The sequence below is a fragment of the Hippocampus comes genome, unplaced genomic scaffold, assembly GCF_001891065.2.
Source record: "Hippocampus comes isolate QL1 unplaced genomic scaffold, H_comes_QL1_v1.1 scaffold82, whole genome shotgun sequence".
Taxonomy (NCBI): domain Eukaryota; kingdom Metazoa; phylum Chordata; class Actinopteri; order Syngnathiformes; family Syngnathidae; genus Hippocampus; species Hippocampus comes.
Genome location: NW_017805135.1, coordinates 702,840 through 730,155, shown reverse-complemented (window position 1 = coordinate 730,155; position 27,316 = coordinate 702,840). Strand labels below are relative to the sequence as shown.

General features: G+C 42.0%; 1 protein-coding gene across 4 annotated transcripts; it reads right to left on the bottom strand.

Annotated features, from left to right (window-relative positions):
- Window positions 1-571: 571 nt before the first annotated feature.
- On the bottom strand, window positions 572-25,173 carry akap13 (A-kinase anchoring protein 13). Of its 4 annotated transcripts, none has more exons than XM_019866569.1 (26): window positions 24,940-25,173; window positions 24,751-24,853; window positions 23,248-23,290; window positions 23,016-23,133; window positions 19,083-19,245; window positions 15,974-16,041; window positions 15,722-15,791; window positions 14,736-14,886; window positions 14,434-14,570; window positions 14,179-14,325; window positions 13,569-13,825; window positions 12,937-13,062; window positions 12,675-12,792; window positions 11,780-12,028; window positions 11,633-11,709; window positions 10,153-10,334; window positions 8,838-8,920; window positions 8,556-8,744; window positions 5,993-6,151; window positions 4,745-4,818; window positions 4,127-4,171; window positions 3,866-3,916; window positions 3,479-3,751; window positions 2,963-3,142; window positions 1,414-1,711; window positions 572-743 (listed from the first exon to the last, which is right to left on the bottom strand). In XM_019866569.1, the coding sequence occupies exons 1-26, from the start codon at window positions 25,156-25,158 to the stop codon at window positions 691-693; spliced, it is 3,633 nt and encodes a 1,210-aa protein (XP_019722128.1). In that variant the 5' UTR covers window positions 25,159-25,173; the 3' UTR covers window positions 572-690. The 4 variants fall into 4 exon arrangements, with proteins under 4 accessions (XP_019722128.1, XP_019722129.1, XP_019722130.1 ...); XM_019866570.1 differs by having other exon boundaries at window positions 3,866-3,913; XM_019866571.1 differs by having other exon boundaries at window positions 14,458-14,570.
- Between the last annotated feature and the right edge of the window lie 2,143 nt (window positions 25,174-27,316).

Below are 27,316 nucleotides of genomic sequence, written 5' to 3'. Positions count from 1 at the left end.
CATAGACGATTATGTTGAAAATGATCCTCTTACTTTTTGGCTCACGAAAAAAGACAAGAAACGATCTGATGTGATGTGATGAATGCTAACGATGAAAACTTTGTGACGACTCGCGACTGGCTTCAAGTCAAGCGACGTGGAGTTATTTGCTGAACACAGTATGTTTTATTTTATTTGGACAAGTTTCCTTCCGCACTTCCAGTCGTGGTCTTTTAAAGTGAAATTGCTTTCTCTTCTCGGGCTGCGGCGCCATATGGAGCTTGTTGACATTCCCGTCTGTTTGCCGAGTGCCATTTGGATGCACGCTACGATTTTGTGTGTGCGTGCAGAGTTCGTGTATGTGTGTGTGGTGGTGTGTGTGTGTGTGTGTGTGTGTGTGTGTGTGTGTGTGTGTGTGTGTGTTGCGTATGCATGTGTGCCAATCAACCCACTAGCCAAAAGCATGTTTACGAGATAGGAGGGGCAAGGGGAAAAAAAAAAAAAAAAAAAAAAAACACGGATAGCCGGCGTCAAAATCATCGGTGGCCATTTTGTGGTTGTTTGCTTCCATGCTCAAAGTTTGTCGCTACTCTCACACCACAACGACAGGGAAGTGGGAGCACACCGGCACGTCCTGTGTGGCGAACAGGGTTGCAGGCGAGCTAGAAAGTGTTGTCGTTGAGCGAGGCTGAGGAGGGAGCATGATGAGAGTCAGCAGAAGAAGATCTCCCCATCCAGAGGAGCCTCGGAGAGGTGCTGGGAGTCTGGAATTGACCATGTTATAAAATGTTACTGACGTTTTGCCTTTGGGAAAACTAGAGCAATTTACGTGCTTAAAGATTGTTCAACTACACGAGCGAGTCTACTTGATTTTGTAGATAATTTTCAGCAGGTTCTTTTATTAAACAGGTGCAAAAATTATTTATTTAAGTTATTTTATTGATGTTTTTTAATATTTTCCCACTTTAATCTTATTTTTTTCCATATATATCAAGTTTTGTATATGTGCTATTTGTATATGTATATTATTTATTTATTATTATTTTACTTATTCTTTGTTTGACCAGTTAAGGCAATAGAAAACAGTTTTTCCATTTACGTGTTGTGGCCGAGGACACTTCAAAATTCCAACCGGCAACCCTTCGGGCACCGGCCGACGCACTCTCCTAACTGAGCCACAGCCACCCCATTTTATAACCGAGCACCATAGTTCACCAAGTGAACGGCTCCAAATTGTAGCCATTATAGGGCTTTTAGCATCTTACCATCTACAGGTAGATTACAATCTCAGGGAGCAGCTGACATAAAAAAAAGTAAATAAAAAACTAGAACTCTGTTGGTGTTGAAGATAAATAATGCTACTAAAAATAATTCATGTGAGCGTTGTATTCAGGATGCGCCCCGAGCGCAGGTAAAAACGAGCACGATGCGTACCTGCGGCCTGTCCTTTCACCTTCTTCTTGCGCTTGTCTTTGCCTTCCTTGCCACGATGCTTGGCCAGCTGCAACAGGCTCTTGGACAGCTGCGTGCTGGCCTCGCCGGCCTTCAATACGCCCGCCGCCGCCGACGAAGATGAAGACGACGTGAAAGGGTTGAGACTGCGTGTCTTGGCCTTGCAGCGCTGCGACGTTGAAGACGAGGAGGATGAAGAGGACATGTCGACGGGGTCCAGATCCAAAGATTGGCAGCTGCCCGCCAACTGGGACTCTTCCGAGGCGGTGGAGGGAGTCCGCTGCAAGTCAATTTGGCAAGTTTATTCCGACTGTGCAAGGTGGTGGACAACCAGTGCTTTCTTTTCAGCAATAACTGGCGAGATGTGCAGCCACATTAAGTCAGCATGAGTTTGGGTGTCTTAAGATTTTTATTTATTTATTTATTTTAACTCCATGGATTAATTTGAGGCCTTCTGTTGATTTCCATTGTGCACTCCACTAACAGGAAGAAGAACATCATGTTCCTGTGCATGGCAGAGTACATCGTGGCTATTTTTGGCTCAATGTTATTTTGGGTTTCAGGTTTTAGGGCTGAACGATTGTAGGAAATAATCTAATTGTGATTTTTTTTAACATTGCACCCCCCCCCACGGTATTTTTCTAATATAAATTGGAACAAACACAAGCAATTATTTAATATTTATTACAATAAAATTCTACCAAACAAGTGTTGCGTAAAAATATAAGTGTGTACTGTAAATGAGGAATAAACTAGAGAACTAGAGTGCACATTCCAACTTTTCATTATTTTCATGTGTCCTGATATTTAAACATGTGGACTGCACTGCTCAAATACTGGACCCATCTTCACCGTGTATGCATAAATCGTCATCACACATGCCTAAGTGGAGGAAGTTAAGATTACACCTGCCGACATGACGCAACATCTTCTGATTCCGAAAACAGGCAAGAACCAGAAGGCATTCCAACCGGAGGCTGCGGACGACAACGACACCTCATCCATTAAATGAGGAGTAACATCATTTCATCTGTCTTCAGTTTATTTCGTGAAACATCTGGCCACACACAGACAAATTCATCTTCTAAATGTGTGGCCGCTGACAACTTTCCAGCCGGGGGCTGCCATTTCCAGTCAGTTGACCGGAGGATGCGTTTTGATTCGCTCACTGCTCAAGAAGCGCACGCGGTGAAGCTTTTTTTTTTTTTTTTTTTAAATCTTATAAGGCAAAAAAAGAACATGTCAGATACTGACCTCAAGGTCTCGTGAGACAGAAATCTCAGAAATTACACTCACCCAGTGCAGCAGACTCTCGGCACAGCTTTGACGTTTGTGCCTGCTCTGCTCCCAATGACCGGTCAAATCTCAGCCGATGCAATTAGCAAATCGCGTTTTATCATATTGCATTATATTGTCAATGCGATTAAATTATTCAGCCCTAATTTCTATCATGGAAGGTTACGGCCGGCGTAGCACATGGCAGAGGTCAACCGTCGCCTGTTCAAAGTGACTTTGTGGTGTTGTTGTTCACCTCGGTGCGCCGTAGCTCGTCCATCTTGTCGAGCTGCCTCTGCAGGGCCTCCCTGTCCTTGTCCAGCTTCCTCTGGGCGTCTCTCAGCCTCTCCAGATCCCTCTGGTAGTCCTCCTTCCGACTCGCCAGCTCTCGCCTCTCGTCCTCCAGCGCCCGCTGCTGCTTGGACAGATCCTCCTCCTGTAGTGACGACCGCTTAATTATAACCAAGATACAGGCATGTTTTGGTGCGTGGAACTTTTCCGTAAGAATTTTACGTTTCAACATCCACATTTTTATCCAGGTCATGAGTAAGTTTAGCTTACAACAATAAATACCACAATTCTATCAGTGCTAGTAGTATAAATACACCCATCAGTTGGGGGGTTGCAGCTAGGAATGTCTATTTGTTTTAATAAATCTCACCAAGTCAAATGTTCCTGTTGCTTAAATGAAGTTATAAATTCATGATCTCATTGCTTTTTTTTTTTCCAATCCTGGTTTTTTATTTCAGGGCAGCAAATGGATCGATCGTACCTGCGCGTTCAGCAGTGTCTCCTTGTCGCCAAGCAGACGCTCCCTGAGCTCCCACTCCTTTTCGCGCCGGCGGCGCTCCTCGGCATGCGCTGCCTGCTGCCTCTGCAGCGACGCCAACTCCTGCCGCTGCTTTTCCAGGCTCCGCTGCTTCTCCTGTTCGACCAGGGAGCTGGGCCGTGAAGACGACCGTGACGACGAGCACGCCGACGGTGAGCGCTCGCTCAGGGCCTGACGTTGGTCCTCTATGAAGCTGTCCTGCTGCACCACCACTGCCTATAAAAAGAAACAACAACAAAAAAAAAAAACGAAGACATTATTTGCGGTCATCTGACGTCAATATGCATTCCCAAGCTGTCAGATGCATGCGATATACTGAGGATATCATACCTGCAGCGTGCTGAGCAGGAAGTACAAATTCGAGACGCTGTGGAGCACCTGCTGTTGGGGAAAACAATGCAATGAGCACCTTTGACATACACAAAGAATATTTTACGGGAGATGAGCAATACATATTGATTTATAGGACAGTAAATGGCAACGAGTTCGACGAGATCAAGTGACACAGAGGCTGAAAACACCAACTTGGCTGGTTTCCATGTCAACCGCGGCCTGGCTAATCAGGTTAGCGACGGGAAGTGACTTCTTTACCTCGCTGTTCCTCTTGAGCAGCTGCAGCAGGTTGGCGTTTCCTCCCTTGCCGGCATACACAAACACAAGGACAAAAATCAGTGTCAGTGTGCATGCACGTGTGGGTGCTTGTGAGCGTGCGTGTGGCCGTGCCGTTGTAACAAGCAAACGATGTTGTAATGCTTGTGCAACGAAAAGAAAATCACCAAATTTTGCGAGTTTTCATATCATTATGTCACGTGCGACCGTTCGTTGCCCATTATTCATGACAACCGTCAGTGTGCACTATAGAAATAAATAAAATACTGAGAAATAATCCACAGTTTAGTGCCGCCGATTTGCCCAAGAGAAGTAATGATAACAATTAGAAATAATCCACAGCAGCAGGTGTTGGCATGCTGTATCACGCGCCGGCACATCGTACGTGTCAAAAGGTAATTGATCCTCCTGCAGAGTAAAACTGAATGATTCAAATTAATCCTAGAGGTCCAAAAATGAAGCACACCCCATGCTCAGTTACGCACATCGTATTATATCGTTTAATTAATGATGTCTTGGGTAACAGAATGACTCGAAATAATTTCCAACGATTTGGATTTAAAAAAGGACAATAGGTAAAAATAGCAAGGCTTTTCGTACCTTCTTCAGGACACTGTCTGACTCGGTCCTCCGCAGATCTCTGGTGGCATCTTCGCTCTCGTCTTTGTCTCCATCTACCAGATGAGACAGACGCGGATCCGTCAGCATCCATTTCACGGTTACTTGATAGGAGCTAACGGTTATTCAAGTTATTTTAGCTCAGAATAATGTGGAATCTTACTGCCATTGTGCACAAAAGAACGAAACAAGAAATGGTCTTTTATTTCTATTATGCACTTTGGCTTTTATGAACAATATTACCAATCAAGGTGGCAGTGGTGGTCATGTTGGACCAATTGGGGTATTTGTCAAAGGGAGAAAAACGAGCCTTTCAAATTTAATTGTCATTGTGATGTGGATACACTACTCAGTAGACAAGTAGGTGCCCCCTTGGTGGTTGGCACACGCAAAATGAGCGACGACGCTATTGCATTTTGTGCAAAGGTAAACTGCATCAACTGCAAACCTCTGAGAAACTGAGGAATGAATGGCTTCAATTTATTTTGGGCATTTCACAGTCAGAAGCGTGCTGTGTTGAGAGGCACATTTCTGGGAGGAGGACTTCATAAACATCAGGCAAATACCCATTCTCTAAATGTAATATTTAATTACATCAGCAGCACATTTGGACAAGGCAAATAATGAACAGGCAATGTAGAAATTGCAGCTAAATAGCTATCAATATACGTCCTGGCGGCTTTTATGATTACTTTTGTCACAACACATTAATAGGTAAAGACTAAGCCTGTCAACAATGTTGGAAACCATTTCACGTGAATTCAGCTTCATAATGAGAGAAAGGCCTGACACCAAAGGATCAAAACGCAACATCGCTACGAACGCTCGGACGCCACAAGACGCTGAGGGAAAGCTTACATCCAATCGGAGAAAAGCTGTTTTCCATTGTTACTGTTCCAGATTCATCCAAGGATAAGAGCGATCCAATCAGAGAAATGTTTGTTCACATATCAAATATTACTGACAAATCCTGATGTCTAATTTCTTTGGTGTCTTTTGACCAACTTCAATAGCTTCAAAACGGACATCGTGTGCATTTCTAACCTAAATAATCTTGCAAACCTAATAGAAGGAAGTAAAAACAAAACACCCCCACCCCTAAAAAAAGTGATGGCATTGAACCATATATTAATACTTTAATCAAAAACTGAAGATGAACCACTTTATTGGTTCCCTGTTAGATTGTGCGGCTACATCTGACCAAGTGTCCATACGCACTTCCACACTTACTCTTACTGAGGTGCATCTGGTGACTGTCAAAGCCGCCAAAGGTCTCGGCCCGTCGGGGCAGGCACCCAGAGCCGGGCGCCCCTCCTCCGCCTACGCCATCTTGGACACCGGCCATCGCCCCGCCGAGGCTACTGTTCACCAGGGTCTGCAGTGTCTCCACTGTCTCACACACACACACACACACACACATGCACACGCACGCAGAGAAAAAAAATCAATGTGAGGTCAGTAAACGAATCATCCGGCTAACAGGGTTACAAAGGCAGTTGCCAAGCAACAACCTGTTCCGCGTACTTTACATTCAAATATGTTGACAAGACTTCACCTGTGTGTGTGTGTGTGTGTGGGTGTGTGTGTGTGTGTGTGTGTGTGTGTGTGTGTGTGTGTGTGTGTGTGTGCGTGTGCGTGCGTCATCAGCACAATCACATTGCCGCTACTGCAATGCAAAGGTGAAGTTGATTCCGACGGTTCTAAAAGATTTTTTTTTTGAACAATTATAAATGAATGTACAATGTCATACTACCGCCCTATTCCACACAGAATTAAATTCATTGTGCTACTCAAAATTTTACACACAACACACCAAAAGGACAATATGGGAAAGAAAATCAAATATTTTGAATGAAAAAAAAAGGTAAGTTTTCACAGCCTTAGCTCAATGCACCATGATTGGTGTGACATCACCTCTAGTCTCCAGGCACCATGTGCTTACGTTAGTGCAAGTAATCAATTATTGGTGCTGTGGGCATGTACGGGCAAAAATATGCATCGAATCTGACGCCTCAAAACACAAGTATTGTTTTTTTTTTTTGATAGGCAATGTGTCCATAAAGTATTCCAAGTTTTACTTTGTCGCAGCCGTATTGCAAAATTTCCATACACAAGACCCCATCATGACCATGAAATAAGATTTTCAAAATTTGAAATTGTTGTAAATTTAGAAATAAAAAATTAAAAACTCACATATACATTCACAGCTCTTGTTTAGTGCTTTCTTGATAATAGCAATTACAAACTCAAGTTTATTTTTAATCTGATGCGCCTTGGGACACTTATCGTTGGGCAATTTTGCCCATTCCTCTTTGCAGCGCCCCCCAAGCCCAATTGGGTTTGATGGGGACCGTCGGTGCGAAGCCATTTTCAGATCTCTCCAGAAATGTGGACATTCAAATACTAATCATGAAGCTACTCCTTCGGTGTCTTTTCTGTGTGCTTTGAGCCGTTACCCCTCTTATTGTAGGGAGTTGTGTGTAGAAATGATGAGGGAAGACATTACCATATCCAATTTTGCTGTAAGTTGGTAACAAAATGTGGAAAAAGATTTAGCCTGAATAATTTCAGGATGCCCTGAATGTATATGTATGCCCAAATTGTTGTTGAGCAGAGTTGGGGCGGGGGGGTGCAAATTGTGTATTGTATCTAATCAAGTGGAAAGAACAGTTAGCGTGCTCAGATGAAATGAGGCAGAAGGCGTGCAAAAAGAAAAGAAACACAGTACAAAACGAGACATCTTCAACAGGCCTTGAATTGATGTTCTTTTAACTAGTAATGTTCATTAGTGCTAATGGCTACGGCTACATGCTAACAAACAAAGACAACCAATGAAGGAGGACAAGTCTCTCCTCTATTTAGTACTCAGCCACAAAAGGAAATGATTTGTTTGTTTTTTTTTAATTGAGCAAAGTGGAGCCTGATGAGTTTAATGTTGCCCGTGTGGCTGTGCGTTTCATTATATTTTTTTCTCTATTGTCTCAAGTCATTCAGGTTACATTTATTGTGCAAGGTGTCGCTTGTCATAAAAACTTGGCGAGAAAAGCCATTGCATAATTTATATGATAGCGTATCACGCCACAGTGCCCAAGTGAGCAACTTTGCGTGAGCAAACGTACGGTGGAATTTTCCTTTTCTTTTCTTTTTTTTTTTTTTTTTTTTTTTTTACTATGGATGATTTCTACTTGTGTTTTATGCTACCATGCAAAATTGCAAGAGGAACATGACTACATCTGTATTGCATACAAAAAGGCACGAGGGTTGCCTGACCAATTGCATTTCCGAATTAAAAGGCAAAAAAATCCTCCCGTAATTGTGAATCACTGTCCATGCCACTAAAATTAATTTTGTGCATGATTCCTAGCCGATATGTTTATTCCTATTGTGGCTGTCATGAAAATCGGCGGAGCCGTCACATTAACCCTATGACGCACGTTGTGTGACCGAGCGTGTTATGCACTTTTGTGTTTCAATATGGCGTATTTCTCGTCGCGCCATTTCTAATGGTGTGAAGTGACGGGTATGCCACAAATTGTGGCGAGAGAATCCTGGCATGCAGTTAAGTTGTGCAGTGTAAAAGACATTAAAAGTCACTTTAACGCCGAAGTTGCCGAATTGTGTTGTCAGAAAAACAAACAGTCTTCACTGCAGCTGGATCCTTAAGGACAATGGAGTGTGAGAATAATTTGCATTTAGAAGAGAAGCAGCAGGCCCTAGAAGCAATAACAAACATCTCCAGCATCCTGATGAAGCACAAGACTCATCGGCAGCGTTTAAGCCTTGCCCCGCTTACCTTCCTGCAGGGCGTCCTTCATGACGCAGGCCCCCATGGGGGGCTCCGGCCCGACAGGCGACCTGAAGAAGTGCCTGGTCTGCCGGCAGGCCTCCTCAACTGGACTGGAGCCCTCACACATGCCGCGGAAGAGCCGCACCTTCTCCTCCAGCAGGGACATGATCTGAGAATCCTTCTGCTTCAGCAGGTCTAAAGGAGGGATGAAGGAAAGAGAGGGAGGAGAGTTAACTACTTCCGATACTAAAGAAGCATCCGGAGGACATTCTGGAGTCATTTGCTCGCCTCTCATTTCTTTGGCTTTGATCTCCAGTTGTCGCTTGTCATCTTCGGTCTCGCTGGGGATGCCCTCGTCCTCGTCCCTCTCCCTGTGCCGCACAACAGCAACATGTTTAATTGTGACTCCGTTAATTTTATTCAACCAGGAACATATCTTTTTTTTTCCTTTGAAGAGTAGTTTTGCTCTTCAATAACTTCACTTGAGTAGCAATTTTTTAATTTTGAGAAACAATTTTTCTCTGGTTAATCCCGGGTGACAAGGATTTTGTTAAACAATAAAAATATGACAATAAAACAGGGGCAATTAAATGTAGTGCTGGCAATTTAAGCATTCAAGTATCCTCCTAAAAATTCTATTGAATAATCGAGTATTTGGATCACGATTATCTTTGCTTAGTTAAAGAGCCATTATGAATACAAAAGAGAAAACAATAAAATTTCACTTAAAAAAGAATTTTCATATTTGAAAAATTGTATCAATAACATTAGCAATACAAAGAAACGAATTCTGCATACTGTTCAATTGCACTGCATAATTACTGTATAAATGATGGCTTTAATATTATTGTAATATTAAAAAAAAAGATCAAGTGGAGAGTGACACGAATTATATTTTTCATCATCAAAATGGGAATATATACCGTAAGTGTTTGAAAAGGTGAGATATGATATATTATATGTTGATTGATGTTCTTATCAATTCAGTAACAGTGGTGCTACAATTCACTTATCAGATAATAATGCTCAAGAAAGATTTTAAGCACTATACCAAGCTGAGGAAAGAGGATATTTTTTTCCCATTCACTTTTTAAATAATGAGCAATATTCAAAATATTTGTAAATATAAGTGGGCTAACTTAAGATGTCTTAAGATGATATTGGAAAATACATTTTATTATTTCATCAATCTAATGTTGCAACTCCCTAAGCTACTTTCTTGGCACCAGTTATTGGACTGTCTTTCCTCTGCAGACAGGACTTTGGCAGCATCCTGTGGTTTATTAGGTTGTTTCAAAAGTGAGAGTGCAAAAAAAAAAAAAAAAAAAAAAAAAAAGTTACGCTTTTGTGCATTGCTGGGAATATTTTCCACGGATGAAAAATACAAATTGGAAATGTTAATTATTTGTGACCTGCGAATATTCATGGCATCACTGTACATTGTTTGGCGTAATTAAAAAGGAACCTTCCGGCAGCATGCCCGATGACTCTTTCATTCCCTGACTTTGTACTCAGGCTAACTCCTGGGCTGCAGCACAGGCCTACCTGAGCCAAAGGGATGTGAATCCATGGTGGGCCATAATTGTTAGCTGGGGGTACTCACATGGACTGCATGGCGTCCTGTATTAGCTGCATCCAGGCGTTACGTTCCTCCTTGGAGCTGGCCAGCACCTCCATCATCTCTGGCTTCTCGATGCCTGCCGTGATGAGGAAAAGTCCGCGCTCCTCGTTGGCCACCTCACGCACAATCAGCTTCTGCAGCGAGATGACAGTCGAGCGCTGGTCCTACCGGGGTGAGGGGGTTAGTTTAGACAGTGGGTGGGAGGGCCAAGGAGAAGGAGGAGGAAGACACATGACAGGAGAAAGGGATGGTGATGATGATGATGAGGCAGTGGGCAGGAAATGGGTTGGTGAAGCGGCGAGGAGGGGAAAGGAAAAAAAATGACAGGAAGCATCAAATGTGAGCAGGGGAAAACAAGCAGAAGATTAGAGTTGCATTGGATGAAGTGAGGGAATAAAAACAGATGCAGAACAATAGAAAATAGTTAATGTCCACATCCATTGTGGAAGAAAAAAACTCAAGTAGAATATAACCAACAAACATTTTATGAGGGTAAATATATATATATATATATATATACACACACACACACACACACACACACACACACACACACACACACAATATTGTAAAACACTCTTAATCAATTAAGAGGTAGGATTAGACCTAAAATAATGATAACATTTGGTGGGTCAAAGGTATGTGCTGTTTATCCAAGAGAAAATGTGCCACAGAAAAGCATATGTTGGTGTTTGTTTTTCATGTTGGTTGGTTGGTTTGCAAGATTCCTTTAAAGAATACAAAATTGCGTGGAGGGTACATTAAGCATAAAATGAGGCGTTTCATGTTCTCTTGTTACAGTCAACTTGAATTGGGACCAAGTGGGTCAGTGACCCACCAGATCCAGCAGATGGAGCTCCAGTGAACCCCTACACCACCCCCCACTGTAAAACTTAGTTAACATGCATTACTGCCCCCTACAGGACAGAAGTGGTGCTGAATCGCCCAAGACTTCATGGATTTCGGATGGTTTGGACTTGGTGGATATCTGCGCGCCATTACTCTAGTGCTTTTGCTCAAGGCTGCCCTCCAATCTACAAACATGTGATTTGTCTTTTTAAAGGCCTCCGCTCTGAAATGGCCGGGCAATTTCGTGATGATGAGTGTGGTTTCTTTGCCGCAGGCCGCGAACATTCTCTCCCCCTCTCGCTTGCTCAGTGTGCACGGGTGTGTGTGCTAAGGTGGAAAAAGAAGCTCATAGCTACATGGCATTCTTTTTGTAATTCTTTTTCCAAATATAAAAATACACACACACACACATACATACATACATTATATATATATATATAAAACACACATACATATACATACACATAGATATATACATATATCTGTGAAATTTTGATATTTAACTTTCCTTCATTGCATTTTATTCTTATTACTTATAATTAACATTTCTGTGTTTTCTTTGTCTATTTGTGAAATAAGACGGTTTCACGAAGTGTGCTTCGATCAGGCCTACCAGCATGGCGAAGACATATTTCTGGTCCTTCTCCTGAAGGAAGACCAGCACGTCCGACAGGAGCAGCGCGTGGACGTCTGAGATGACGGAGAGCTCGTAGTTAGGCGGTTTCTATATTTTTTCCCATTATTAGGGAAATGTCGTCACCTTTGAGACGTCCCTGGCTGCTCTTGAGCTGCAGCGCACCGTCGTGGACCAGGCGCCGCCGCAGCAGGTCCTCGCGGGCGAAGATCTGGCCACTCTTCATCATCATGATGGACTTGGTGTCGGTGCGGCTGTGAAAATCCTTGAGGCGCCGCCGCTTGTCGTGCTCGTTCACGCGGCCGTCCACGCCAGCGATCGTTTCTTTTACCAGGCGCAGCGCCCCAGACAGCTCGTCGTAGTCGCTGTCACCCTCTGCTCCCAGAAAAAAGCAGGTGAGTCAGTGAGAATCCAAGGAATGTCTTCCTTTCTCTTTGACTTTATTTGTCTGTGTACTTGCCATCACCACGAGAGGGTATTAGAGGACCAATGGTAAAAATACATAGTACAAGAAATTAGCACAGTGCATACCGATAGCAAAATGTGGAAAAACTGTGAGCTTCACTTAACCCCCACCCCCAATTTTTGTTATACCAGTCCTCCCTCATAAAATATACTACTTCCCATTTTTTCCCGCCCACACGGGGCATTCATCAAAATGCTTTTAAAGTTGTGCTTTAAAACGGTTGTGTTGTCATAAGTGTAAAGGTGCTTCGCGCATGGAGGAGGAGTAAATCAATCCAAAATATTTCCTCTATATTGCTGTTGAATGAATGGCAACGAGAGAACACACAATTTCATTGCGTCTTCGGCCATCGACAATTTAATTACTCTGCCTGTCATGATGTCAGTGGCATGGAAAGCTGAATAACGGGACATTATTTGTGTTAATTCTCAAACCAACTAAGGGGAAGCGCATTATTTCCTGCTGCACAGTTGATGATTTTCCACTAATGTGTCATGGCACAGGGGTTGGGAATCACTGCTTCAGGTATGTCGGCAGTCAGAGCATTTGTCTGACCTTTAGTGTGCTGCAGGATCCTCTGAATCAGCACAGGGTACTTGGTTATTCTCTGGGTCACCAGCAGAATGCATTCTGGGATGCTGAGACGCCGAACAATGCTGCTGCTCATCTTTTTCTGATTGAAGGAAAAAAAAAAACCAACAACCTTAAACCGCACTGTCAAAATTGGCTTGAATTAGCAATCCCTCTTTGGGTGGATTATTTTGCTCTTAGTTTGACCAACTCCTACTCGGGAAGAAGAAGAGCAAGATGGACGTACTTTGATGAAGGCCTTGAAGCGTTTCTCTTTGGTCAAAAGGTCCTTGTACAGGTTGACGGCCTCATTGTGGCGGCTGCAGAATCTCCCGTAAATCCTCTTCATGCTTTCGCTGTTGCATCCCGAGAACTTGAAAGATTGGGTATAGAACTTATTTAAAATCACTTTGGAAAGACATGGGTAACAAACAAACAAACGAAAACAACAATATAAACCGATGAAAAAAAATATTTTTTTTCCACATTACACTGACATTTCACAAAAAGTTTTCAAAACTTAGACCTTTATTTCTACACCTCTTACACCTTTGCTTTATTTTTCATCTTGTTTCAAATATATTTTTACACCTTTTTCCTGTAACTTTAAAGACTTTTTTATTGAACATTGCCACTTTTTGTCAAAGCTTTTACTAAATCTTTTTTACTTAAAGGTGGTAGCTTATTTATCTTGTAAATCTGCCTCACCATTTTATCATTTCTGGATGTATCGTTGCAACACAATGTTTGTGAGTCAATGTGAACTGCTGCATGTATTGACATAACAATACAGACTTGCCTTTGGTTTTTCTCGTAACTTTACTATTTTGGCATTCCTACTGAACTGAACTGCTGCCATGTGAACATCATCTCTCTCACCTGGCTGAGGAGGATGTCCCCTATCCGGTGGACGATGACGCCTCGCTCCGAGCGCCCGCCCTCTGCCTGGCTTTCACGCTTCCTCTCCAGCAGGCGTAGGAGAAGCTGCGTGTGGAGCTCCAGCAGCTCGTCCAGCGCGGGGAAAAGTCGCTCTAGGGTCTGCGGCTCCAGTTGCACCTCCATTTGTAGGCCCTTGCTGTACACCTCCGACATGATGCGCAGCGTGCGGATGTGGTGCATCTCCGTCTGCATCAGCTCTGCCGTACAGTAAATAATGTCATAAATTAGTCAAGAAGTAACGAAACTCACAATGTTGAGAGCTCAGAAAGGGTTAGAAACAAGTAAAATGCTAAATTATAGTCAATTACACATCATTTGGGAAAAATCTAATTTAAAACGACATCCCTGGATTCGGACTCACAATTCGGGATTTTGTTTTTTATTCGGAAAGGATGAGCTCATTGAGGATAAGTTCGATAATTTTGTTGATCCATCTTTGCCTTTTTTTCATTTTTATGTAGTCGTTGAACGGGTAAACATTTGGAGACACACGTAGCGGCTTCATCCTTCATATTGTTTGTACATGAGTGAGGTGGTGGCATGTGAGTACCGTAGATGACGTCCTGCCTCTTGACCAGATTGCGGTCCAGCTGCTGGAGGTACTGCTGCTCCACGCCTAAACTCCACGAGTCGGCCTCCATCTCCTTGGCCTCGCCCTCAAACTCGCCCATCAGCTGGCTGTCCATCATCTCTGTCCCTGCAACCGGCACCAGCAAAATTTCCATGTTACCATCTATTTTTTGTTTGGGACATGTTATAAATGTATCTCACATAAAGGCATCATAACGGGTCTCCATTTATTTACATGGTTGCGATGGAATGTAATGACCTTCATCAGTGAGTGATTCCATGGACTCTGTGACCTGATTTGTCCTGTTGAGCGAGTCAGTAGACTGGGAAAGATAGCGCAGACCCCTGATGGGAATCTCGTCAAACACTGGACTACAACCAGACAAGACACAGACACAGACACAGACACACGCACGCACGCACGCTCGCACACACACACACACACACACACACACACACACACACACACGCAATAAAGTCAATGAACAGATATTATCAACTGACGCAGTCATTGCGGAAATCGTCCTGCCTACTCACCCAGCAATGTTGCTAATGGAAAGACTTTTGGACAGGTTGTTGCCGTGGAACGGCATGAGGCTGGTATGTCGGCGCGACTGCGGCAAAGTCAGAGACGAGTGGTCCTCTGGGGACAAGATGACTGACCAGGGGCGTTCCCTTGTCCCGCATGCTGGACAGGAAGGGAAGCAAACCGGTCAATTCGTGCCTAAAACATCACAAGGGCTCAAGAAGGAATCCCAGAGGAACTCCTTTTAGGTTTCTGGTTTAGAGGTGATAGTGTAATAAGATTCCCCAGATGAATATGACTACATCAGAGATTATAACCAACCCATAGCTATTATACCGCTTGAAAAACGTTCTCCAAACTCACTACTACTCACTGTTATTGATGCCAAAAGAATACATTCAAAACCAATGCACGATAAATCCAAATGAAGTAAAATAAAAAGGTAAAATAAACGTGAAAAGTCAAAATGTTAAAGCTCTAACACTATCTCAAAACATTTATATTTTAAAAAATAAAATAAAAAAATAAGACAAATATTCAAGGCCAATGAATATATATAAATCCATTTGTATGACAGAAAATTATTACAAATTGAAGTTTAAAAAAGGGGAGGAAAAAGTGAAAACTATTTTAAAACATTTAACCAAAATTACATTTTTAAAAAATTGTAAAAATATTTAAATCTAAATGTATTTAAATCATTCATATAATAGAAAGGATTTTTAAAAAAATGTTCATTCCAGAAAATATATTGAAAATCTTTGATACAAAAACAAAAATTGACATAAAAATTAAGAACAAAAAACAGTTTTGTAGCTAATGCTACTGCTGGTGTTGGGGTGTCCAACTGCACTCCACACCATACTGGAAGCCATTTCTACCACTTCTGCTGACTTGACATTTCTTTCGCATGTTGACATTTGACACCAATATGTCAAATGTTGATACATGATACATGACAGCGTGTTTGAAGATGCGTTTGATGCTCGCAACTCACATTTGTTCCTCATGGTGACACCGGGGAAGGAGCTGGAATCTGGCACTGTGTTAAGATGCTGCCTGGGCAACTGGCCAGCATTAAAAGAACCAGAGGGTGAGAGAGAGAGAGAGACAGAGAGAGAGAAGAGAGTGAGAGAGAGAAAGAAAGAAAGAGAGAGAGAGAGAGAGAGAGAGAGAGAGAGAGAGAGAGAGAGGTAGCTTCAGTATTGGTCCACAGGACAACATGCAAAAGCATCAGAGTTTTTTTTACCTTCATCTTCACCTTGGCGCAAACGGCCAGACCGTCCCTGCAGCTCTTGTGCACGCAGGCATTGCAGTCTGCAAAGAAAAGTGGGAGAAGGCAGATGAAAAAAAAGGTGTGGTGGATGGAAAACCGGCCCTGTAATGAAAAGCAGATTGTGGTGCGTGATGCAACACGGGGTAATACTGGGGGATTGGGGGTGGGGGGGGGGGATTCTAAAATGGCTGACACATACAGTCGTTGCTTTGCATGGGAAAGTTTCTCAGTCATCGGGAGATTGCCAAAGTGTGATTTGGTCTAGAGTTTGGAGGACAAACATACTCTTGTTTCCAATGGAGACTCATACATCATCTCTCCCTCTAACGCTACTATTGAAAAGTGCTAAAAAGGTGCACTTAGAGAGGATTGACTGTACTAAGGATGACCAACAATAATGTAAGTTCCTCTTCCGAGTTCACGAGCTAGAAACACCCTTCATACTGCCTGTGAAGTCTTGTATACAGAAAACAGTACTGACAGAGGCGGGGGAACAAAGTCAGCCTGACATTGCTGTCATATAAAACAAGGATGAGGACAAATTTTTTGTTTCCCTTTTCATAACTTATAGTTAAGTTTTTTTGTTGTTTTTTTAGAATTGTGAAAGTAATGAAACAAGTCTGTTGTTTTCAAATATTTTGCTTCAACAATTCAAAAGAATAATAATCATATTCTTTTGTCGAAACATGGTCTTTGTTGCATAGTACTAATATCATATTGCAATATACAGTAATAGCTAAAGTATATTTATTTTGTGAAAATGCTTCATATACAGTATGCAGATATATAACTTTCTAAAACACAAAAATGATTCTTTGGGGCCACAGTGTCTATTAAAACTCCTGTTTGAGAAAATATGACCGCTGACCTATGACTTTGTGCTTGGTAAAATATAACCATAAATACCCCCACCACGAACAAAAGTTAAACTTTGTTTTTTAAGCGCCATCTTCCGCGTGAAAGTGCACACTTCCCACTTTTACAATGATGTCAATGCAAGCACTCGTCTGAGTCAAAGTGAAAGAAAGCATTACGTCTTTCTTTCACATGGCAGGGAAATATTCAGTTCTGGTGTATATTTCCTTCTGTATTTAATGGCATTTTTCATGCCCCGGCTTTCCTGTGTGGAGTTTGCATGTTCTTCCTGAACGTGTGTGGGGTTTTTCCGGGTACTCTGGTGCCCTCTCACAATCCAAAAACATGCACGGTAGGTAAAGTGTTCACTCTACATTGTCATTTGGTATGATTGTGAGTGTTATTGTTATTATTTTTATCTTTAGTTATTTCTTTTCTTAAATCTACGTTTTTGTCTTTTCCTATTTTTCTTCGTAGTATTGTTATGTATTTCTATTTTTAATGTTTTTGTTCTTTCTTTTCTTGTATTTAATATGTATTCTTTGTTTTACGGTTCCTTTTAGTGTACTTTATCACAATTGTTAATAAATTTAAAGTGCATTTTAAAAACTTTGGATTTAATGTATTGAACTTTTATTCTATATTTTAGTATTTAGTTTTACTTTTATTTTGTATTAACATTTTTTAAATTTAATATCATTTTATATTCATATATTTATATGTTTGTATTTTTATACATTTTTTGTATATTAATTTTTTTATTGTGGTTAATACATTATTTTATGTTTTGTGTCATTACTGTATTCTCTCATTACTCTTTTGCCTTACTTTTTGTGTTTCATCTTCAATTGTTTTAAATGGCATGTTTAGCTTTTTTGGGGTGCTTTATTTATTTATTTTTAACTGTTCACCTTGCAGATTATGCAACATAGCCTATGATTGCTCGGAGTCCCACGGCCATTTTCTCCTCTTAAACGGTTTTACGAGGGCTTTTTTTATGACATCTTTCGTAGGCAGGGCCTGCACATTGCCTCAAGCTCACACAAAAGAGCGAGTGTGCGATTGCCTGAATGTCTTCCAGGCCGGCATCTGCCTGGAAACACCCTCAGAAGCGACAAGAAGCACAATGATGGGACATATGAGTAGAAAGCTGCTTTCTGCTTTTTCAGACTGTTGCGCCAAAATCTTGCGCAAGCGGTGACATCCTCTTTCTTGCTTTTCCTTGCCGCCTTAGTCACATAAACCACACTGGTGATTAATTTTGCAGCTGTTTGTGGACACCATCAGCCAATATACTGCTAATGATTCTTGCGGACCAATGTTAATTTTGGCTTAACGTTGAACGTAGAAAAAAGTACATAGAATATAAAATAGAAAATGACTAATAAAAATAAACTACGAAACAACAAAAAATTGATTAATGCAACAAAAATATTGAAATAAAGTGAAATAAAAATACTTAGCCGAAAGACATTAAACAAAGAGAAAATAAATCAAATACAAAACCCCCCCAAATAAATATAACAAATAAATGACTGAAAATATATATTTTAAAAAAACATGCCAAAAAAATTTAAAAATTAAAATGAACAATGAAACGATTAAAATGAAATTTTAGGGATATTTTGGCTTTTAGGTGAGATTTCAGGACGAGCCTAAAATGCATTTATATATCAAAGACACCAGCAACAATGGCAACAATAATAATCCATCCATTATCCGAACCGCGTTAGCCTTTGGAGGGCCACGGGCGTGCTGGAGCCTATCCCAGCAACCTTCGGGCAGTATGTACAGTAAGTATGGTACACCCTGAACTGGTTGCCAGTCAATCGCAGGGCACACACAGACAAACAACAATGATTCGCGCTCACTATTACACCTAAGGGCAATTCATAGTGTTCGATCAACCTACCATGGATGTTTTTGTCATGTGGGAGGAAACCCGAGTACCCGGAGAAAACCCGTGAAGGCAGAGGGAAAAACAGATGCGAACTACACACAGGAGACGGGATTCAAAACGTAGACGTCTGTACTGTGAGGCGGACATGCTAAGCTTTCGTCCACCATGCCGCCACCGCAACAATAATCATTCTGTTAAATAAACACCTCCACCTCAGAAGTGATCGCCATTTTAACCATGAAGGCAACTCTTAGGCGGGATCTCGTTACACTGTGCAGGGGCGACACACAAACAAAACACACAATGAGGACATGTGACGGTACTTACACGTGCACTGAAAGAGCTCCTTGCTGCTGAGGGCCTTATTACACTGGAAGCAGTGGGAGCATGGTAGCGCCTGGCTGGAGCCCATTGCAGCAAAGTGGTGCCCGTTGAACGCCTTTTTCTCCTTCTCCTTGGCCTCCTTCTCCTTTTTGTCCTTCTCTTTTTCCTGAACAGGTGGAGCACACCAGCAAACAAACAAAAATGGTGATTTTGGAGCATGAAAGCAGGAAAAAAAAAATAGTATGCATCGATGAATGGAAATTCCTCGTCGGAATCTAACTGAGAGGATTTATTACTGCCCCGATGGGGAGTCCTGGAATATTAAGCGGCCCATTATTTACTCGAAGAACGAATTGCATCATGAAATCGTGCATCTTGTAGTTAAACTCACTTTGAGTTCTTTTCGCACTCATAACGCAACACGGGCCTGACCCTGTGTGCTGTCTGCAAAAAGAACAAGACTGCAGAATGTTGGAGGAAGGAACTACCTGATAAATATTTCCTCTTTCGCTGTACTACACTTGCCGCTATACTTTACGGGCATATAGCACTTTTGAATTACAAAACATGACAGCTGCGAGCGGCGATGAGCGGGTGAATCCTTAAAATGATTCTCCAACTTGGACACCATGCTCCGCCCACATTAGATGGCAATGGTGAAAAAGCATCACTTATAGAAGAAACCTGCAGCTCAGCCTCAGCCTTAGACTCAGGTCTTGCTGATCATATAATCATATCATCGACTGAGAAACCCATTGTGGCTGTGGTCATGATGTTAATTAGCCCCACTGTTACATAACAGTGGGGGGGCATACATGTAAGTGAAAAAGGTCTTGCACAGATTGACACTATTTTAGAAAAAGGGAGTTAGATTTACACTTGATGCGTGGGCAGACATCCAGAGACCAAAGTATTTGCACACAAACAATAAAAAGTGCATACTAAAAACTAAAAAGTGAAAACTACTGTCGTCAATGGTTAAGAATGACACAGTGTAACATGACTCTGTCTCCTCCCGGGAAGTGTGACAGCTGACAAAGACGTTCCGTCTGGGAATTAGTTTTTCCCGACCTTTCCGTCATTGAGCAGTGCTATATACACAGTTAGATAGAGAGATGACGTCATCCCTCTGCCGTTTCGGCCATCACAATTCCGATGAAGTGATGGGGAGAAGAACAGGAGCTCCTATTCTCACGGCTTGACGTCACATAGTATCCACCCAAACCCAAAGGAAACCAGTACAGCAGAGTTTCCAAAGCTCAGGTTTACAAGGCAACAGCTTCGGGCACAAATCTCAGAAGAATGAGAAACTTACAGTGGGAAATCAAAATCTGGTAATCCAATTTTAGGAAAAGTACAACCGTTATAAATGGCACAAAATTTTAATTTGACTTCACATTAGACTTCTGCAGTGAGCATCAAAAGAATTAAATCATTAGATTGAACAATGTGAAGAGACTTGCCTCTAATCTTGCCACTCGAGCTGTTCATTTAAAAAAAATCATGTGAATAAGTGAATACTTTTCAAAAATTTAATGCATGAAGTCATTCAAGGACACTTACTTTGCATTATCTTGAAAAGTTTCTCACCCTATTTTCTCCAAAGAGTCTCGTCTGCCTGCTAGAATCTTACGTCACGCAGCTGTTGGCTGTCAACCAAGGCTAACTAATTATCTGCTAGCATGGTACTGCTAACAATCACTATTTTATTTACCCGACGTGAGTTATTGTTCAATGTCCTCTGGACCACTAAAAGGTGAATAAATATCAGCTATTATTACTATTATTCAGCGAAGCTTCCTCTGCACTTCCTTAACCACAATGCCGCCTCCAAACTTCAAAGAATGAGTAGTTTTACTTTATTTTAGTGTTACGATCTAACAATGAACTCCATTTTAGACTTTTATGACAGTCAAAAATACTAAAAAGATATCCTCAAGACTGACTGCCTTCAGCGAGCTTGAATCTGCGCCTCCTGAAAAATGCTCACAGAACAATATAAAGTTGAGTAGTTTTACACTGTCTTACGATATAGTGGTTGATTTCTGCTGAAACCTGTATGACGGATAGGAATAATGCCAATTGCTACACACAAAATTGAGTGCCTTCAGCCAGCCTCTCTGCACGTTTCTAATTGCTGTGCGGATGACTTCATGGTTTTACTTTATCCTAGCATTACATTACAGTCGTTAACTTCTTTTAACACTTGCATGACGGTGAAGACACATTTAATTTATTTTGCTTTGAGATCAACTTCTTGACTTCTTAAGATACTTAAATGTGACTCAAAACAATGCCTGTAGGCTTTGATTTTGGCGACATGATTTGAGTTTACATTATTTTCAACTCCTGACAGTCGACCGTTTCGAAACTTGCACTTCCTGCCACAACCACTGTTTGACCAAGAATGAAAGACGACAACAAGTCTCTCCCAAGTGTGATAGTAGACTACAGGTTTTCCATTTCAGAGACTGTCAAGGAGCAGAAAAAAAGACACAAGGGAGCACATTTAACGACACTTTTAACAGCCTGAAAACTCCAGTGGAGAGGTAGCTGCAAAGACCATGAAGGTCAGACGCCCAGCCCCCAATATCGTGGACACAGTCCACCTACCTGGTGCCAGCCCGTCCACCTCCTCAGCGAGAAGCCATGGCTCCGCGTTAGCCTCCTGCATGACATCGCTAAGTGGCGACAGTGGCTACAAGAAGCAGCAGCAAGACGCCATTGCGCCGAGTGACAAAAAGGAAGTGAGGCTGACACTTCTGCAATGAGCCTTTTGCTGTTGGCGCGGTGGCAACACCACAGCTCAAAAAAGCCAGTTTGCACATGGCGGCTCAAAGGCCTCATGAGGTGGCCTGTCCCTTTAAAAAAGATATTATGGAGGTAAGGTGTGAGGAGATGTCTTCCTGGTTTACTTTCTCTTCAGCCCCCGTGTCGTCAGCTATGCATCCATCCATTTCTATAGTTTGGCCCCATTAGAATGGTGGATGAGTTGGTGTCTATCCCAGGTGACATTTGCTAACAGAAGCTGGATGTCAGTCAATTGCAGGGCACATATAGACAAAACAGGCATTGACAAGTACATTCACGCCTATGTACAATTTAGAGCAGGGCTCTCAAATGCACAGCCTGGGGCCCTTGCAGCCCAAAGCATATTTTGCAGTTAATATCAGTTTAATGTTAATGCGGCCCCTATTTTTTTGTTGTTTGGGGTTTTTGTCTTTTTTTTTAATTTGTCTGCCGTAGTTCAGGCTCATGATAGCTTGGTGAAACGATTTTGAAGTGACACCTGGTGGAAAGAAAAGCTATCCTGTCACCCAACCCCAGTCATGTCCTTTTCAAAACCTGCCTTGAACAGAAAGGTTGCTGACGAGAAAAAACACTTTAAGAAAAACAGACGAGTTTGTTTTTTTTTTTTGTTTTTTTTTTTAAAAGCACATCCTCACATGTCTTGAAGGCACAGAGAAAGTTGTGGCACTCAAGAAATGACATGTCACTACTCTTCTAAGTAAAGATGAGAGAGGACTGGGTCAATAATCTTGTTCAAGTTCTAAAAAGCCGCATTCACAAGTATTCACACCTGTAGACCATTTCCAGGCTTCAATGACCGAAAGACTTTTGGTGAGAGAAGCAGGTTAAACATGAACGAGTCATCACACAGTCGCAGACAAGGTATGTGAACAACAACCATTCACACTTCACCTATGGACAAATCAGAGTCTCCCAATTAACCTAAAATGGAAGCTGGAGAATGCCTATTAACTCCAGAAAGAAAGGCAGGAACCAAGATTCAAAACCATTACCTTGGACAAGTGAGGCAGATGTGTTAAACTATAACACCATCCTGCCCGTGGCTAACTATACATTCAAAAAAAGCAAATGCAATGGATTTGGTTCATGAAGAGAATTTAGAGAGGAATCACACAAAAATTTCACCTTCGTCTTCTTGTACATCTTGTTCTTGAGGTAGCTGAAGGTGCGGCTAACTTTTGTGCCACCCTTGCCCGTCGTCTCAGCATCGCTCCGCAGCGGCCCAGGCTCCTCCTCTGATATGCTATGCAACAAAAAAAAACAAAAACAAAACAAACACAACAACAAAAAAAAAAAAATATGAGAACACACATGACAAACAGTATATCAGCGCTGTAGCGGTTTGGGCTGCACTGACCTGTATGCGAGTGATCCAGACGTGCTGGAGAAGGACCTCATACCTGTGAAGAATAAGAGCTGGTCAAAAATGCGCAAAAGATTTGAATCACAGGCTCTACTGAAACAAAATCATTCCGACAAGTGGTGATCAAACCGACAGGAAAGGGCATGGGGGAGAAAACCAACCAGTTTTCACTCACACAGGACCAGTCAATGAAAGAATGCTCGCGCCCAGGTAACAGATGAGGTCAACTACATTTGTCTGCCCTTCCCCTGCATTGACATACTTAGTCATACACTTGACTATCACAACGTGATAACCGCTACCTTGGGCAATAGAAATAATCCACTCAGTGGGAAAAAAGAAAAGTCAATCTATAGTGCCTTGTATCAATCCAAATGCAAACTGGCAAACTTTGGGGAAATCAAGATGACAATCTGGCTGAGCTCCACAAAAAAAGTAGATTGCTTAACTTCCAGGAGACTTATCAAAACAGTCAGCAGAAAGCATGAGGGGTATTTTTTTCCGGGGGGGTGGGGGGGGGGGTCAAATGCATAATTCATTTTTCCATGTATATTTTAGCTCTCCCTCTGCCTCAGCCAATCTCGCCTGGACGATGGCACAATTTGGTGCACTAGAACATCTTTAAATTCGTCCCATATACAAAAGGATAATTTTCACAATGCAAAGCCAAGGGTGGGCAAACTTTTGTGCTTTAAGGGTCACATTTGGTTTTTGGTCAGACAAGATAAAAAGAATTTTTAAAAATGCGGCCAAAAAAATTACATAGGTGCATAAAACATGTAAATTATTTTTTAACAAAAAATATTTAGAATAAATCTAAAACAGTTTAAATGTGCATGTAAAATGGATTACAATAAATTCACAAATTATTGGATGAGATAAAGGCATCAGATGAATTATTGCAACAAAAACTACATTACTCTTGATAATGTAAATGCAAGGTGGCCTTAATTAAAGCAGGCTATACGTGGCACACGGGCCACAGATTGCCCACCCCCGCTGGACGCACAAGGAGCTGGAGGGTGTCTAAGGGTGACATCAAGCATCCGGATGGCCTTGACTACAGCGCCTAGTGCGTTTGAAATACTTACTGAAGTTATCATCATCGTCGCTAGTGGACGAGTCGCCATAAAGGGTGTGAGACTTAGATTTAGTGAGGATGGGGGAAAGGCTGAAGGAGAAGGAAATCCGCCGCCTCCGGCGCAGACGTCCGACAACTGATGCGTGGGGCAGGTGGGAAAAGAACCAAAGCAAGCAATGACAAAACAACCACAACCACCTGCTTCTTTGTCGCGTGGGTGTTCATGACATATTTAGAAAGCATTTCTTAAGTGGCCCCTGCCCGAATGAACCCTTTCACGCACCAATAATGATAACCTGCAACCTGATAACATGATAGGCTGTCCGCTGTAGTGACCGCTGTCATCTCAAATGTTTGAATTTTGACAGTCTTCACCTTTTTTTTTTGGATTGCATGATTTGAATTCAGCCACTCACCGTCAATGTCTCTGTGGCTGATGGCGAGCATGGAAACAGACTTGGTGAGGGGCAGGGTCATCGGGGGGCAGCTGTTCCTCAACGGACGATAGCGCCTCGACCTCTGTGGCGACAGGAGAGCCGAGGGTGTGACGGGTAAAAAGTAAAATGACAAATGTGACAAACGCGGGTGCGTTTATGAACGCCGACCTGCTTTTCCAGGCCGCATGGCGGCCCCGTTTCCTCCTGCTCCTCCGTGAGCGACACGAGGGAGCCGCGCTCATCCATGTCATGCTGCAGCATTCTGGAAGGTTCTAGAATGCGGGGGCCTTGACCGGCCGGGCGCCGTGCCTCCTCTTGGCTGCCACTCAGGCCCTCCAGGCTGTAGCTGTGCGGACACAAAGCAAGAATATTACGGCCTGCTCTCATTTCACTTAAGAGAAACGAGAACCATTACGGAGCAAAAGGAAATGTCATGGAATTCCCGCTATTACTGTACTGCAATTGCATTTCTTTTGGAACACACTCGAGCTTCTGATATCAGTGGTCACTCAAGCTGATCCTGATTATTTTAACAGGATTTCCAATGCAAACAAGGGCCTCTGAATAAGAAAATCCAACAGCAGCAATCACGGGGAGGAAAAACCCGTGGCTACATTTCAGGATGAGCTACCCCGGCCGGCTGCAGCGCTGATAAATATCCCTTATCTTCCTTCCAGTCCTGAGGTTTTGCATGGCACCCCATTATCCAGCAAATCATCGGCCCGTCACATCGGAACATAATTAACCTCAAGTGGACCAAAAGTGGCCATGACTTCGCAGATTGTCAGAGACCAGATAAGCGCTCACCTATCCTCGGGGAGTCGGCTGCAAACGTATCCGTCACGCTGAGGCCTGCTTCCTGACATTATTATCACACAGCGCTTTGCCGAGCCCCGAGGTCGTCTGCCAACATGAATCAGAGCAGCAGCTGCTAACACAAGCCGCTGACTGACTGATGGACGGGGATGAATGACGAGACGCGAATGCAGACACGGGGCGCCCGCAACAACGACAAATGGAAAGAAAATCATGCTGTATGTTGCCTACGTTGGTTGGCTTGGGGAAAAAAAAGCTATGTAATTTAGCCTTGCCTAGAACACCTGCTTTCAAGTGGGCTCATTTGGGGGAATTTATCCAAATATGAGTCTGGAAGTTGTCCAAAATGGCCTAATTGCTGTTCAATGTTGGCACAGATCCTTAAGACCTTCATGTGCATTCTGTTATGTTATTTATATATGTCCACGCCAGTTTTGGATCGCTCTCTGAAAATGTATTTTTTTTTTTTTTTTAGCTTGCTTTGGGGGCGGGGACTGAAACAGTTTTCAGGGTGCAGGCTTATTTTTTTTTTGCCATACAAGAATAAAGTGAAATTGCACATCCACTACAGTAGGTGGCAGTGGCGCTGTCATTTTATTTAATTTTGGGCAAAGTGATGCGCCCTCGAATCTGCGGTTACTCACAAAACACTAACAAACAAAAGTTATAAAGTTATTATTTGTTCAAAGTTGATCTATACTTTTTGTTTTCTTCAATATTAATGTTTTTTTTTTTTTTTTAAAAACAAACTTCTTTAAACTTTTTTGTTTTAGTTTAATACTTTCTGACAGTGTTCACCTATTTTGGGGGATATTTTCACAGATTATTCAAACAGCTTTCACTAGTGTACCTTTTTTTGTTTCCCATTTTTGATCATTTTCATTCTTTTGTGAGCTTTTTTTCAGATCTAGATTCCTGATATCACCGCAGCATGTTTCGATCCTAACACCTTGCATTAACAATCACCAGGACATCTATTCTGTTTCATGCGTGACCATTTAAGAGTTTAATTTGCTGCAAAACGCTACACTCAGACCACAAACGCTTCACATTCTCATCTGTGTTTTTTAGCAGCGTTCTGAGCAGCAAAGAGCACATTTTCGCAGCAGGAGAGTCGCCTGCGGGGAAACAGCAAAATGCAGAGGTTGTTTGGAAAAAGCATATGTGCCAGACTACTACTACTACTACTACTACTACTACTACTAGTAGCTCTTTAGGGAGGCTTTATGCAGCTACCTGAACAACTCGTCACACAAAAGGAACCAATACAATGAGATGTACCTTCTCCTGTGAAGTGTCAGTCTCCCTTTGCAGCTGAGAGGTGAATGATGAGACAGATAGGAAGTGAAAGATGAACTTCGCCCCATTTCTCCCCCATTTACACTGTTCACTTTTTTTCTTCACTATTTTCACACATTTTTTACCTTATTTGACATAATTTTCTGAGTATTTTTACACATTTCTTTTACAATTATCACTCAATTGACTTTTTCTTTCTTTTACAATTTTAGTGCAAATTATTTTATGGCCAATACTTACTCATTCTTGAAACTTTATTTCAAAATTTTTTGACAACTCATACTTTTTCAGACTTTTTGAAAGATTTTTTGGTAATCACTATTTCTTGACATAATTTTAATTCACCCATTGATCACAACTGACAATTTCCAGATGTTTCTTTACTTTTTTTTTTTTTTTTACAATTTCCCTCTTTTTCAAAATTTTTTTC

Coding starts and splice junctions, on each gene's coding strand:
- akap13 (XM_019866569.1), bottom strand. CDS start 25,158: ATGAGAGCAGGCCGTAATATTCTTGCTTTGTGTCCGCACAGCTACAGC. Junction 23,291..24,750: donor CAGCCACAGAGACATTGACG/GTGAGTGGCTGA, acceptor TATTCTTCACAG/GTATGAGGTCCTTCTCCAGC. Junction 8,745..8,837: donor CAAAGCCAAAGAAATGAGAG/GCGAGCAAATGA, acceptor TCCCTCCTTTAG/ACCTGCTGAAGCAGAAGGAT.